At 33.6% G+C, this 15,458-nt stretch overlaps 1 protein-coding gene and 1 long non-coding RNA gene across 3 annotated transcripts; both read right to left on the bottom strand.

Moving 5' to 3' along the window:
- Positions 1-6,226: 6,226 nt before the first annotated feature.
- On the bottom strand, positions 6,227-9,391 carry LOC139808428 (uncharacterized). Of its 2 annotated transcripts, none has more exons than XM_071770396.1 (4): positions 7,510-9,391; positions 7,293-7,361; positions 7,131-7,231; positions 6,227-7,056 (listed from the first exon to the last, which is right to left on the bottom strand). In XM_071770396.1, exons 1-4 carry the CDS (start codon positions 8,635-8,637, stop codon positions 7,053-7,055), a joined length of 1,302 nt encoding a protein of 433 aa, XP_071626497.1. In that variant the 5' UTR covers positions 8,638-9,391; the 3' UTR covers positions 6,227-7,052. The 2 variants fall into 2 exon arrangements, with proteins under 2 accessions (XP_071626497.1, XP_071626495.1); XM_071770394.1 differs by having other exon boundaries at positions 7,131-7,220; positions 7,510-9,384.
- Positions 9,392-12,731: 3,340 nt separating this feature from the next.
- On the bottom strand, positions 12,732-14,650 carry LOC139808751 (uncharacterized). The gene is made up of 4 exons (XR_011730936.1): positions 14,341-14,650; positions 13,894-14,086; positions 13,143-13,654; positions 12,732-12,884 (listed from the first exon to the last, which is right to left on the bottom strand). It is a non-coding gene; the product is annotated as an uncharacterized lncRNA (long non-coding RNA).
- Between the last annotated feature and the right edge of the window lie 808 nt (positions 14,651-15,458).

Raw genomic sequence — 15,458 nt, 5'->3', positions numbered from 1 at the left:
ATGAATGCATACGCGGACACTGAAGCCGAGCCAGTATATGTCGTTCGAAGGCATATAAGCAAAGCATTCAACGCAATACGCCATCGTACCTGTGGAAATTGCAGACAGCCGCTGTATACAATATATCCATGCAATATATGTCCTATTTGCACGAAATAGGATATATGTTGCATGGAAACGTGAAGCCTGATGAAATATCAACGTAAGTATTACTTTTTAAAATTATTATTATTATTTTTTTTTTAATAAACCATTAATCTATTTTGTTTTTCTACAGTTTTAGAAGGCTGGTGGATCGTGAGAGGGGTCGGTGGGAGTCTGGCATAACCACCCACCTCACCCCGGGGTAGGGGTATCCAATGCAGGATTTCCCTTCGGAGAAAAAAGGTACTCGGACCCAGGAAAAAAAAAAGGCCCGGTGGACCCAAGTGATCTTGCAAGCTTGAAGACTGCCTCTACCCGCCTCTATTGTTTGAGTCACGTAAACATTGCTATCTATTTGAGATTGAAGCAAAAATGTAAATTACGAATAAAAATTGAATATTGGCATAAATAGTGGCAAAATTATTTTTCAATCTCTCTTCCGTTTTCATCTAACATTAGCCTCCTCTATGTTTAAATTATATATATATATATATATGTTGCGGTAAAATGTCCTTTTTAATTATATAAACGGTTCATTTCAAATTTAAAGAATTAATAAAATTATTAAAAGATAGATAAAAACTTTTATCTAAAATAGAATAATCTTATCACGGCACGTATGAACTTGTCCGTTCCTGTCTTCCACCCCCATTTCCCCACTATGGGGACTCTATAGTTTAAGTCACGTAAAATATGGTTTTTTTGTTAATTTTTTTGTTGAACGTAGACCTAGGAAAAAAAAAGGTCTTCGACGCCATCTCTTCCTGCGTGCAACTCAATAGTTTAAGTCATGTAAATTTCTTTTAAATTAAATGATTATATTAATTAAATTAGGTTATAAATAATTAAATTATGTTATAAATAATTAAATTAGTTTATAAAAAAGGCTACGCCGGTTCTGGATCAAGGCGTGGTGCTCGCGCGGGGTGCGGGGCGAGGGGATCTCGGCGGCGCGGGGATCTCGGCGTGGAGAGGGGATGACGTCATCGGTGTTGCCGCCGAGATCCCCGCGCCGCCGAGATCCCCTCGCCCCGCACCCCGCGCGAGCACCACGCCTTGATCCAGAACCGGCATAGCCTTACTACTCTCAAATCATAGAATGATATCAATTTTTCTGATTTAAAAAAATACTATTATCTTGCAACTCTTATGAAAACGATCTTTTAAGGTATTCCTTTCATGACACAAAAGTCTTAAGAATTAACTGATTTTTTGGTACGAGAAAGTTAAAATGCATATCTTTACGCCAGAAAAAAATTAACCACATTACCGAACATATAAAGAAGAATTATGACTTTAAAAATTCGATATTTTATATGTGACGTTATCGAAAAAGTCTATTTTCCACATTTCAATGTAATAATTTGTTTATCAAATATTTTGAGATATTAAATATTAACTGCGCTACATATTTGTTAAACTCTATATTTTCGATAGTGCCGATAAAAATACAGAGTCACCGAATATTTAAACAAAATATTTATGTTAAAAGTTGACTTGAAATGTGGTTTATAGATGAATATTTTTAATAGCGATTTTCAAGGAATTATTTGGCAACGCTGCAAGCTGTGCGCTCATGTCACACTTTAGTTCATCACGTACGGTTTATTATCAACTTTTATTTTCACAAATTGTCCCTTATTTTTGCCCACATTACTTCTCACTTTATGTTTCTTATCACTCATTATTATAAAATCTCTCTTTGATAAAAAGAAAATGTCACAATATTCTTTGATTAATGAAATTAACACTTACATTGACACTTTTGTTATCAACTTCACATTTTACAATCGGCGCGGCGCCCTGAAAAGCGCAGCGTTGCCATATTGTTCTGACAGTAAAATTTACCAAAAAATGAAAAATTTCTAAATGCACATAATATTTTCACTTTTTTCTTATAATTAAACAATAATCAATTATAACTTGATTATAAGGTTAATGCAATATACAAGAGTTTGCTGAGGCCCTGCTTAAGCGCCTACAAAATACGCTCCTCCGTGAAAGGAATACCTTAATACAGAACTGTAGAACAATCCTCTTCGAAACCAAAAAACTCGACAAAGGCAATAAGAGCCCAGCGTGATGTTTGACCGCTAAATTTAATTCAATTTCGAATACAATAACGAACGTTTCGACCCTTTTTTGGGGTCCTCCTCAGCGCAATGATTAACAAAATTTTACATAAGTATGGTAAGAAACAACCTTAACGCCGCAAACATCAAGTCAAACGATAATTAGGGCGGATGTGCACTCCGACACGTTCCAAAGCATCGTCGTGTAGTTTCCTGGTTGAAGTGCCAGAAAATTTGAACTGCAGAATGTCGTTTGTCATTGTGTAGCGATACCTGTGGACATCCGGAGTACCATCCACTCACAAAAAATGCAAGAGTTAACAAAAAGAAAAAGATCAAAAGCAACTCACAGATTCAAAGTCAACAATAAAGTCAGGTCGCAATGCTCGTCAGTCGATTATAAAACTTATTGTTTTATGATGAGCGGTGAAGTGGATGTGTCTTACAAACCTCTTCGAAACATTTATGTAATTGTCTCTCACTCGTTGAAGATAATCAGAACTAATTTAAAAAAAGTAATAAATAAGTAAACGCTCGTTACAGTAAAAACAATATAAGAAAGGCAAAAGGCCAATGTTACGAGCACTAAAGGATGTTACCGTAAATTATTCTGTATTATTCAGTTTAATGGTAGACGAAACAAAGTGCACGTATCGACTACTTATATTAATTGTAAGTTTTCTCTAGTACAATAATTTAAGCAGAGAATATAAACAGCATAATATAAAGAGAATTAAAACATAAAAATATTATTTGAGATTGAGATATAACTTTATCGATTAAAAATACAAATCGTAATTGATCGATAAGAGGCCATGGCGAAGATCAAAAACATTGTTGTAAGTATAAATTTATGATATTTTAAAGATTGAATTTTTAAAATAGACAAAAACAATTTAAGGTCGACGGTTTGAAGAACTATTAAAGAGCTTCGTTCGGAGGCGAAAATATGTTAGTCCCATAAGTTTAATGAGATTGTTAGTTATAATTAAAATCGTGTAGTCCAATTAATTGTGTAGTCCACACTAAAAAGTCAAAGACTCAAAAATAAAGAGATTCTTTGATTAAAACATATAAAAAGTGTGAAGAATGAATAATATTAAACATTTTTAAATGGTAAAGAAGTTACAGAGTTAGAAAAGTAAAAAGTTCAATAAAGTCAGAAAAGAAACAACTTACAAAGAATAGTCAGGTAAAGAAAAATGAGAAGAATTTTGAGTGAAAGATCAAGTATCGTGTATTTGTGTGAAAGTCGATGCGAAACGAATGTATAAAGCAAAAACAAAATTAAAAGTGTTCTTAATTCTAATATATAGACAGAGCGCATTGGCGAGATCATTGAGTATACTAAAATAAGCTCCATCAAGCATCTTTGAAAGTAATTCAATTATTTTGTTTTTTAGTGCGTATTTTCTTAATGTGAATCATTATAGCAATAAAGCTTTTCCGACAATTACGTTCCGTATCAAGGATTTTTATATACATTGAAACTTAATTATTCTTTGATTGGAAAAATATAAATGTATACTAGAATTTCATTCTATCACTGTGCTCTGAAATACCGGATGCCATTTAATTTTACTTAATATAATGTATAAATAAATAAATTAACCATACGTATAATTTACATACAATATATATATGTGTATATATATATATATATATATATATATATATATATGGGGCATTCTCCGTGAAATCAGACACCCCCTCTGTCCAAAAATTGGAGTCACCTAAAAAATTCTTTCGGGGCTCATTTTATAGCTACACATATGTAGTTTTAGTAGAGCTGCGGCCTTTTGAAAAATCAACATGGCGGACCCCAATATGGTGGCCGAAGTCTGCGGGTAACGAGGTACGACAGATGAAATCGTTACTTGGAAGTTATAGACTGTCATAGAAAAATGTGTTAATGTGTTTATTTAGTAGTTAGCATTGAATCCATGGAAAAAATAAATTTTTAGTTTGTCCAAAACCAATATGGCGGCCAAATTATCCGTGAAATGCTAAAAAATAACTATTTCGTTCTTTAAAACGTACAAACTGCGTTCAATTTTCATGAAAATTTATATTATGATACATTTTTAGATGTTGATCATAAATTAACAATTGGGACGTCGTATTTGAATATAACAAAACCCAATATGGCGGCTGTATATTCGAAAAATGCTAAAAAATTATGACGTCGATATTCAAATCATACAGACTCGTTCTAATTATTATTAATTTGAGTGTTACGGTATTTTTTAATTGCTTTTTTTATTTACTTTTTCAAATTTTTATGAATTTTCATTATTTTTTTATTTTTGACTATGATTTCGTTATTGCGGTGACAAAATTTGAACGTGGTTGATCAAATATGATTTTTCCAGTGAATACAGAATAATTTTTGAATAAGTAAGTGAAGGCAAGAGAGACAGATTGTCCGGCCAGTGAAGGCAAGAGAGACAGATTATCCGGCCAGTGAAGGCAAGAGAGACAGACTGTCCGGCCAGTGAAGGCAAGAGAGACAGATTGTCCGGCCAGTGAAGGCAAGAGAGACAGACTGTCCAGCCAGTGAAGGCAGGAGAGGCAGACTGTCCAGTCAGTAAAGGCAGGAGAGACAGATTGTCCGGCCAGTGAAGGCAGGAGAGGCAGACTGTCCAATCAGTGAAGGCAAGAGAGACAGACTGTCCGGCCAGTGAAGGCGAGAGAGACAGATTGCCCGGCCAGTGAATACAGAATAATTTTTTTTCTTCGCTGGCTGGACAGTCTGTCTCTTTTGCCTTCACTGGCTGAACAGTCTCTCTCTTGCCTTCACTGGCTGGACAGTCTGTCTCTCTTGCCTTCACTGGCCGGACAATCTGTGTCTCTTGCCTTCACTGGCTCGAAAGACTACCTGTCTTGCCTTCACTTACTTATTTAAAAATTATTCTGTATTTACTGGAAAAATCATATTTGATCAACCACGTTCAAATTTTGTCACCGCAATAACGAAATCATAGTCAAAAATAAAAAAATAATAAAAATTCATAAAAATTTGAAAAAGTAAATAAAAAAAAGCAATTAAAAAATACCGTAACACTCAAATTAATAATAATTAGAACGAGTCTGTATGATTTGAATATCGACGTAATTATTTTTTAGCATTTTTCGAATATACAGCCGCCATATTGGGTTTCGTTATATTTAAATACGACGTCCTAATTGTTAATTTATGATCAACATCTTAAAATGTATCATGATATAAATTTTCATGAAAATTGAACGCAGTTTGTACGTTTTAAAGAACGAAATAGTTATTTTTTAGCATTTCACGGATAATTTGGCCGCCATATTAGTTTTGGACAAACTAAAAATTTATTTTTTCCATGGATTCAATGCTAACTACTAAATAAACACATTAACACATTTTTCTATGACAGTCTATAACTTCCAAGTAACGATTTCATCTGTCGTACCTTGTTACCCGCAGACTTCGGCCACCATATTGGGGTCCGCCATGTTGATTTTTCAAAAGGCCGCAGCTCTACTAAAACTACATATGTGTAGCTATAAAATGAGCCCCGAAAGAATTTTTTAGGTGACACCAATTTTTGGACAGAGGGGGTGTCTGATTTCACGGAGAATGCCCCATATATATATATATATATATATATTTACATTTGTGTCCACTAGTTCTGCAAATCAGAACTAATTCAATACATCAGAAGATCACAATAGAAAGTTACAAAGCAATTTTGCGTATCGATACCACATAATGAATTTTAGGTAGAGGAAAGTCCCCTATTATGAGATACCACATCTATTTTGTGTGATGATTATCGGAAGTCTATGGCAGAATTGAAAAATTAGTAGATCATTTTGAAGGGAATATAATAAGCTTTAAGATGCTGAAATGTAAAATTTAATTTAAATATTAATTTTTCTGAAAATTAGAAAAATGTAAAAAATGAGTTTCATGCAAAATCGAAAAAGTGTGCTCCTAATATGAGATACTCAAAGAAATCGCTAATAAAGTGCAAAATACATCGGTATTGCAATTATAAAACTTTATTTAATGTCTCTGAAATAGTGAAATACAAATGTAATGGAGAAGCTTATTTGCAATAATCGCAAACCTACCCACTTATACTCAATATTTCCAGCGCAGCCAGTGTGCGCTCAGCATGAGCATGCGATCACCATCAGCATACTGTTATAAGTTCGTATAAACCTTCCCTTAACTCTAACATAGTATTTTCCCTCTTTTTATTACCGTACAATAACCTTCATACTCTAGCAACGATCGTCACCTTGAATATTTCTATGACGGATCTCATGCTTGCGTTTTCGCGATCACCAAATCTATCCTCTACAATTAAGCAACTCAACATATCTTGTATTTTCCTCTTAATACGACCTTACTCTATCGCTGCATACAGAACTCATTGTCAAATATTTATTTATTATATAATAAACAAGGTTCACACAAAGTCTCACCTTCATGGAACTTGATAACATCCAAATTCACAATTTCGATATTTGTAACGAGTGCATGCATGATCAAACAATGAATTTTCTACTAAATAGGTTTCACACCAAGGGCAATAAGTTTATGGTATAGAACCAACAAACAGAACTATTAGTTTAGCAGAAACCCCGCTATCGCATATTAGGAGCTTATCTCAGAATAGGGGACTTTCCTCTATTAATTAAAAAAACTTCACGGTACAAATTACGTCTGCTTTTTAATTTCAATTTATTATTTTGCGTTCGACAAATCATTCCCTGTACAATTCAAGTGCAGTCTTGACGAACACGAGCTTCCCATTTGAAATTGCACAAGGATCACCAAATACGTCGCCACCGTACCGATCAGCTAATAATCAAAATTATTCATTAAAAAATTTAATTTATATTAGACTATCAAAACAACATTAAAAATATTCTCACCGAGTGAAGAAAACTGTTATCGAGAGTGAAATATCCGTTAGCTGTGAACTGTATCTTGCGATGTAGCAATTGAAGCGAAAATTCCTCGAGCTGCAACAGATCTATGATAAACGTCGTTACATTGAGTACCTTAAGAAAGTTTCACGTGACTTCGTGTCTTACCTCTGACTTTGTTTCTTTGCCGATCGCGCATCTTAAAAGACCATGTATCACATTGCCCGTTTTCCCTATCTAAAATAAATTTGTAATTGGAACAATGCCGCGCAATTTTGTAAAACATTCAGGATTTTATTTGCTAATAAAAAAATGTCTTTTGATTAAAACAATTCGATCAAAATATGATATAAACTCGAGCTTGTTATTATACTGATTATCCTACCTCGTTCAAAATCTTGGTAGTTCTGTTGGTGAGGAGAGAAATGGGATAAATCAGGAATATTAACCAGATGAAGGTATTACTAAGAGTCTCGTACTCTAAGATATTATCGGTCATCAACAGAGGCGAGAAAAGATAGTAGCCGTTATATATGAGTGTCAGAAAGAGAAAAGTAAAGCCGAACAATACTGGTAGTGAATAGAAGTCCGACACGTCCTCGGAGATCTCGCAAAGATGACAGTGCATATCTCGTAGTTGCAGCAGTTGATGAACCGTGGAATTGCTGAATACAACACGACGCGTTTGATAGAGAGATTGCGGTCGAAGATCAGGTGTGCCGACCCTGGTGAGGCTCTGTATCGCTTGATTCACGTCAGCGAAATCGGCTTGTATGATCGTGACCAACAAGAAGTACTGTATCAACAGCCAACCTACGTGAAATGTCGGCAGAATGTCCGACAGCCAGGAGACCGGGCCTGTGTGGAAGGCCAGGATCTCGGTGGTCAGAAGAAGAATCAGCAAGCAAACCTTTAAGATGCAGACGATGATCATAGCACAGAAGATATGCTGTCGTCGCAGCGGTTGATACAGATGATACAGACAATCCATTTCGTGCTCGACGTCCATTAATCGATTAGCGATCCGCACCAGGGACTTCTGATCGATGCAATAGATGAATAAAATCGTGCAGATCACTAGAGAGCCAAGTACAGTTTGCAGAACCTCGATGCCTACAGTCAAGTTTGACTTATTTTCATATTCCAAATTGAGTCTGAATGGTATCGACAAATAGTTCGAAGCGATTATTAAGCTACTCAATATGACATTGTATACGATGCCAAATTCAGAGTACTGAAATGTGTATAACGATCTCTTCTTCCGCATGACGATATGATGAGCAAACGTGGCAAGACCGATGAGCTTGAAAAATATTATCGACATCTTAAGCATCCAAAATGAATTTTGATGTAACTCTGATTTTATTTTGATCACTTTCTGTTTACTAATTTTTTCTGCGGCGGGATTATCTTTATTTAAGTTTTTGAAGAAATTGTTAATTTTATAGGCATCCATGAAGATTGAATTCTCAACCGAATCAAAGACATTTTTGCAGCCACTATCTTCTTCCATAATTAAACTTGAAATTAATATCTATTTCTCTTCTTCATTATGTCTCGTCAACTTGTGCATATTCACATGCATTATTCCATAATGATTTATAAATATCTTTTATATTTTAATTTGATTTCTTGTACAAAGTTTTTTTATGAGACATCCGTGCGTAAAGATTTTTTCAATTTACACACTTTTGTCAAAAAATTTCACACATGCGTTACGAATTGATAATATAAGAGTTTTATTTTATCGATATCTATCTTTCCAGTTGCTCTGAATCCAAATTAATTGCAATTTTTTGAACGTCATATAAATTACGATCAATTACGAGTCTGGTAAATCTACGTGCACTCGAGTCTGTTGCGCTTTATTCTTACGAAGTGACACTGAGCATACGCAGCAATGCTTCCGCAAATGGCAAACATTATAAATGCAAAACATTATTAATTATTAAGTTCGTGAAAGTCATAAACGTGTGATAAAGAACAAAGTCGATATTTCAGCTCTATATCAGCCGACACAGATCCTACGATAAAAATAGTCGGTTGCTAGTGCATATGATGTATCGCTAGTGAATGGAATATTTATTGCCTGTACATATGACACGAAGCATACGTACGATAAGAATAAAGAATACGTTCTCTATATTTTTTCTACCTGTAATGTTAGATTATCACGCTAATTAATAGACATAACTCAAAATAGCATTTCCTCACAATTGCATTATATATAGTTAACAATATCAACGTTATGTCATCGTCATTTAGTGTAATTTCTTATAAATTATGTAAAAATATTTTAGCATTAAATATATAAGTTCTTCCACTTCAGGAAAGTTCCCATTAAAATAATAAAACTATACATTTTTATATATACACGTTTTCCTGCATAAAATATTTCTTTTATCGTCAAAGAGAACTTTACCTCGTGATTTATCCGTCTAAAGTCATCTGTATAAGTCAACATAAAAAGTTAAAAATCTTTTGTATATAATTTACATTGTTAATTTAAATAGATCTTTTAAAAAATTAGATGTTTTTCTTTCTAATTTAATTTATAGCTAATTAGTTTTTCTCACTATTATATTAGATATACTTTTTCCATTTATATTCATGATTTAAATAGAAGCATTTTTTAGGTATTTATGTTTTACTTGTAGAATAATTTTATAACTAATATCTATCTAAAGTTTCTAGACTATCCATCAAATCTACTATTTATCAAATTATACATTGTAGCAAGATACATTCGAGTTCAGATTATATACTTATCTATTCTACAGTATCTGCTTAATGTGCAGGTTCATTACACATATTAAATCGAACATTTGCATCAGATCTTCCCGGTAATGTCAATTTCGCTGCGCGTGTACTTCGAGTGAGACACTACCGTGTCTCTTGACTACCGTGTTTCTTTAACAATATTTCAGCTTTTAAATGTTTGAGACATTACAAGCTAAACTAATTCCGTCAAAACTCTGAATTTATCGTACTAGCTGCAACAAAGTTATTAACTATATTACAAATTATTTGTATAATTAATTAATGAAACGTCTGAAAGTCCATTATTTATCCATCCTTAAGAAAGATATATATATGTAAAGCTGATACTTTCGTCCAATTATTAATGTTTCTCGAAAATCATTGAGGTTTACAAATCGATAGCCAGAAATTCGCGTTTTACGTTAATTAATAATTTGATAACAATGTTTATTGTTAAATATATATTTAAACTGCCTAAACAACTTTTAATAAGTGCAGAATTTTACATCTTCGATAAAAATAAAATTAAAAATAAAATTAAAATAACTCCTTATTAGTATTTTTTTTTTCAAATTTTATGTAGAATAAATTTTAATATTATATTTTAATATTAATAATAGCATTTTATCTTTAGTATTGTGAAAAATTAAACTTTACAATTTAGTATTACATAACAAGATTTTACTAATCTTAAGCCCGCGTTAATCAAGACTTATTTATTTATCTATTTATTTAATTTAATATTAGTTTTTTAATTATCCATTTATGTATGCATTTTAAGATTTTTACATTAATGCCTTCATAAATAGTCCTAAGCAAAATTTTTTGCATATACCTACATATATATATATTAGAGCGTGTCACTTTGGGGCAACTTTTTTTTTTTATTTCACGAATAGCATATATACTTCCAGGAAGGTAAAATAAGATACCTGTTAAAGTTTTAGCCCTTAATATTAATATTAACAGGTCGCTCATCGCGATTTTTTATTTTTCATTTAGTAAGATAGAAAAAATTTTATAATTATCTAACAAATAGTAATACAGCATTGCGCCACATAGATTTTCTGTAGTAAATTTACCGCTCTACAAAAAAGATCTCTTATCATTTTTTCATAAATTTAACCGTTCAAAAGATATTCAAAGTTAAATTTTGATAAATTTTATAAAACTTATTTTTGCTTCTTATGAATTTTGTATCATATCAACTATCAAAAATTATGAAATACTCAATACATATTTTTGTAGAAAATTTAACGATCTACAAAAAAGGTCTGTTATGTTTTTTTCATAAATATAACCATTTAGACAATATTAAGGTTTATACTTTGAACTTTAATATCGTTTAAAAAAACCTTAAGGGGACTAGGCAATCAGATTTGGTAAAAATTTAACCTTTTTTGGGAATTAATTACAAGGAAATGAATACAAATTGTGACTAGTACTTTTAGGTAATGTTTACTAGTACCAAAAACAATAAAGAAAAAAATTTTTTTAAATAATATATATGTATATATGACGGCGCTACAGTCTTCTGATACATAGGCGGTTTTTCTGGTGCCGTTGTGGTTTTGCAGTGATCCTGGCCATAAAAAATTGAATTGTACATTTTTTTTGAAAAATTTGGCACTCTATAGGACCCCATTCTGCACTGAACCTATTTAAAAAAGAAAAAAATTAAAATTAAAGAAATGGCAGCTGCAAATGTAAAAAAACGTGATTTTTCATTGAAAAGAAGGAGCTATTTTATTTTATTTATTTTTTTTTGTCAAAACAGAAGTTTTCGCAGACTTATGCGTAGGTTCAGGCCTTAACTAGACATGTTTTACATATGCTCAATTTTTTTTAAATCGATTTGAACCTCCGTCTTTTTGCAATTACTGCAAAACGAAGAGAAAAAAAGATTTCGAGAAAAACGCGTTTAAAGTTTCGTTCGCCGCGCACGCTAGCGCTCGACCTTTTTGGCTGTCAAATCCTTAATTTTGCGAATTTTAACATGAACCAAACGGCATTTTACTCGGGAAGGATAGTACTTTCGAAAAATGCAATAAAAAAAATCAATTTTCTGACTGCCTAGTCCCCTTAAAGTTTCGTTCGCCGCGCACGCTGCCTATGGAGCGCTCGACCTTTTTGGCTGTCAAATCCTTAATTTTGCGAATTTTAACATGAACCAAACAGCATTTTACTCTGGAAGGATAGTACTTTCGAAACATGCAATAAAAAAAAATTGATTTTCTGACTGCCTAGTCCCCTTAATATCGTCTAAATGGTTATATTTATGAAAAAAACATAAGAGACCTTTTTTGTAGATCGTTAAATTTTCTACAAAAATATGTATTGAGTATTTCATAATTTTTGATAGTCGATATGATACAAAATTCATAAGAAGCAAAAACAAGTTTTATAAAATTTATCAAACTTTAACTTTGAATATCTTTTGAACGGTTGAATTTATGAAAAAATGATAAGAGATCTTTTTTGTATAGCGGTAAATTTACTATAAAAAATCTATGTGGCGCAATGCTGTATTGCTGTTTGTTAGATAGTTATAAAATTTTTTCTATCTTACTAAATGAAAAATAAAAAATCGCGATGAGCGACCTATTAATATTAATATTAAGGGCTAAAAATTTAACAGGTATCTTATTTTACCTTCCTGGAAGTATATATGCTATTCGCGAAATAAAAAAAAAAGTTGCCCCAAAATGACACGCTCTAATATATATGTATAAATATTTTATCAAAAGTCATTTTTTTAGCAGTGCAACATTTTAATCAAAGTATCACAATATCGCGCATATACATGCATCTTAACAATTTCAACAGCAACTAGCTTCTTATTTTTCAAACTGTAATTAGTGGACATTCTATCGTACAAAAAAGAATATTAATAATATTATTAATATATTTTATTATCATATATCTTAATAAAAAAAAATTTTGACTCACCAACCTGATGCGCAACGGGCGGAGTTATTCAGGAACGTAGCTACGATGATACTGTAACATACAAACATAAAATTTAAATTAAAGAAGTGCTCAAAATAATCAATATTTCAAAAGATAATTCTTATGTACCTCTAATTCGTTTTTCAATATAAAACATTTAGCAATCTAATTATCTATTTACTGAAAAAGATCTTTACAGAAATAAAATTTTAGATAATTTCTCTTTCTTTAATTATTTTTAACTTATCGAGATAAAACCATCTGTATAAATGGAAAAGAATTATTATGCAGATAAGAGATGATACTCACCCCAAGGTTGCTCCGTCGGAACTCGATGTCTCTCTCAGACCTCCTTCTTCTCTCAGAACGTCAGGTCTCCTTCTCCCCCTCCTTCTTCTCCTCCTTTCACCGCACAGGACACTCGCGAGAAACACTCGCGGATAGTAAACTACAATCGCACGCGGACTAATTATGTGTAGCAGTAAAAGTTTTTTTCGCGCGATACTGCACGGCACTCCCGTTTATAAGAAGAATATTCCGTCAAGTATTATTACGCCGTAATATTTTTCAAATAGACTTTTAAAAAGTTCTTTAGCCCGATTACTGTACGACACTCCCAAAGCAAACGCGACGAACCGACTGCAGTCTGTTTATTAAATTAAATCGGCGGACGAGGGTACGTTAGTTTCCCCGTCTTTGGATTTTTATCCAAGCAGAATAAGAGTTTTGCTTGGGTAAAATCGTCGAGGTACTGGGCCTTCCCACTTCCCACCTCGCCAAGGTCGTACCCGTGGGAAGTACCCTTTATCAAGTACTTTATTCTGTAATATAAAAGTAGATAATATAAAATCAAGTTATCGGTGTATAAATATGGATAGGCTACGAAGAATTAGAATAAAATTGAAACATGATTAATAATTGTCTTCTTTTTCATTAAATAACTTACTTACAAAAAATAATAATATAAAATAATTAAAATAATAAAAAAATTATTGTAAAAAAATTATAATAAAAAATTATTATCTATTAAAAATTATTATAAAATAATTCGAAAACTTACAGGTACGATCCACAGTAACTAACAACAAGTAATAACCATATCGAGTAACGTCTTATGTCCCCTTCAAGTTTCTTCATTTTCTCGAATTTATTCGTTGCATTCACTGTTGCACTTGAGTTAATTGTAGCTGATAATGCTCCTGAAGATATAACTCCTGGATCTCAGAACTATTTTCTCAAATCCACTCGCGACTCTGTAAAATGCAGAAGTCTCAATAGAAAGTTAACATTCGATTATATACTAGTTATTTAGCATGACGGTGATTTCTCGCGCGGTGATTTCACATGAACAAAGCGCGCCGTGCACAAAAAAAAACAACATCAAAGCCGCGTGCCAGTCCCAAATTCCGATATCATTTGAAATATTTTATATTGCCCCGATTGCCGTTCCGCGTGTTCATCGCTGCGTTGGGTTAAGCCTAGAGGCTACATCTATCGTAATGTTCACCGTAAGCTCGTCGTAACGGTCGTAACGCTCGTCGTAATCGCTATATCGTAAGCTCATCGTATGAGTTGATTCAGCTTGAACTCTTTACAATTACGACGCTTGTCTGGCGTTACAACATAACCTAACCTGTCAGCTTTTTCGACGTGCGAAGAAAAATGTGTTTATAGATAAATTGGCATAGATATACGGTTTACGACGACTTCATTGCTTACGACCACGATCAAAGCATTACGATAGATGTAGCCTTACCCTTAATGGCGACGAAATGTTCGAAGATGTCAGTAACTTGGCGCGATACTACACGAATCAAATGGACGGCTAGTAAAGACACGCAGTTGATTAATCAAAAACACAATTAAAATTAAATATCGTTTGCACAATCTTGGTATTGAGCACGTAAATTTCGCGAATGTAAAACTACACTATTTTAATACCTTGCACGATAAGTCGCGACTGCCGGGCCGTTAATAACCTAGATTATAATAGCTACGCGGCACGAAATATACGAAAACAAGAAATATTAACGAGAACGAGCGTTGTATCACAGCGTGCTATTACTTGAATCACTCAAAACGATTTCACGTTGTCACTCGGCCCTTTTTCTGCTCTTTGAAAAGAATCGGAGATGATCGCGCGAGTTACACGACAATTCCAGCACAAGCGTTCACAGCACGACACGAGGTTCAGATAAATGAATGCCACATTCGAGAATCCAAACATATGGCGGAGCGAGCGGTTATCGTCCGCGAATATCACAACGAAACTGCAAATCACTTACCTTCGCCTCGACTTCTCCGCCTCAAGCAAGCAATTCGCGCGACAAATTTATATTCGCAAAACACTTGATACACGTACTTACTTGCAAATTGAGCGCGTCGATGATTATTCCCGCAAAACGAGGAGCAGGAGTGCCAATTGTCGACAGAAACAATCGTCCGCGCACCAACGTTAAACGTGCATACATACATAGGCCGCTCCGAAGTTGACGGATTCATTCAACGGTCGCGACTATACCATGGTCACTAGTACGCCGCGGCGCGGCGCGGCGTCGCGGCCGCCGTGTCGGCGGCTCAGAGCGGCCGAACGTGATTGGCCGGATCCGGGGGCTCGATTCGTGC

Source organism: Temnothorax longispinosus, chromosome 2 (genome assembly GCF_030848805.1).
Source record: "Temnothorax longispinosus isolate EJ_2023e chromosome 2, Tlon_JGU_v1, whole genome shotgun sequence".
NCBI lineage: Eukaryota > Metazoa > Arthropoda > Insecta > Hymenoptera > Formicidae > Temnothorax > Temnothorax longispinosus.
This window is presented reverse-complemented; position numbering and strand designations above follow the sequence as displayed.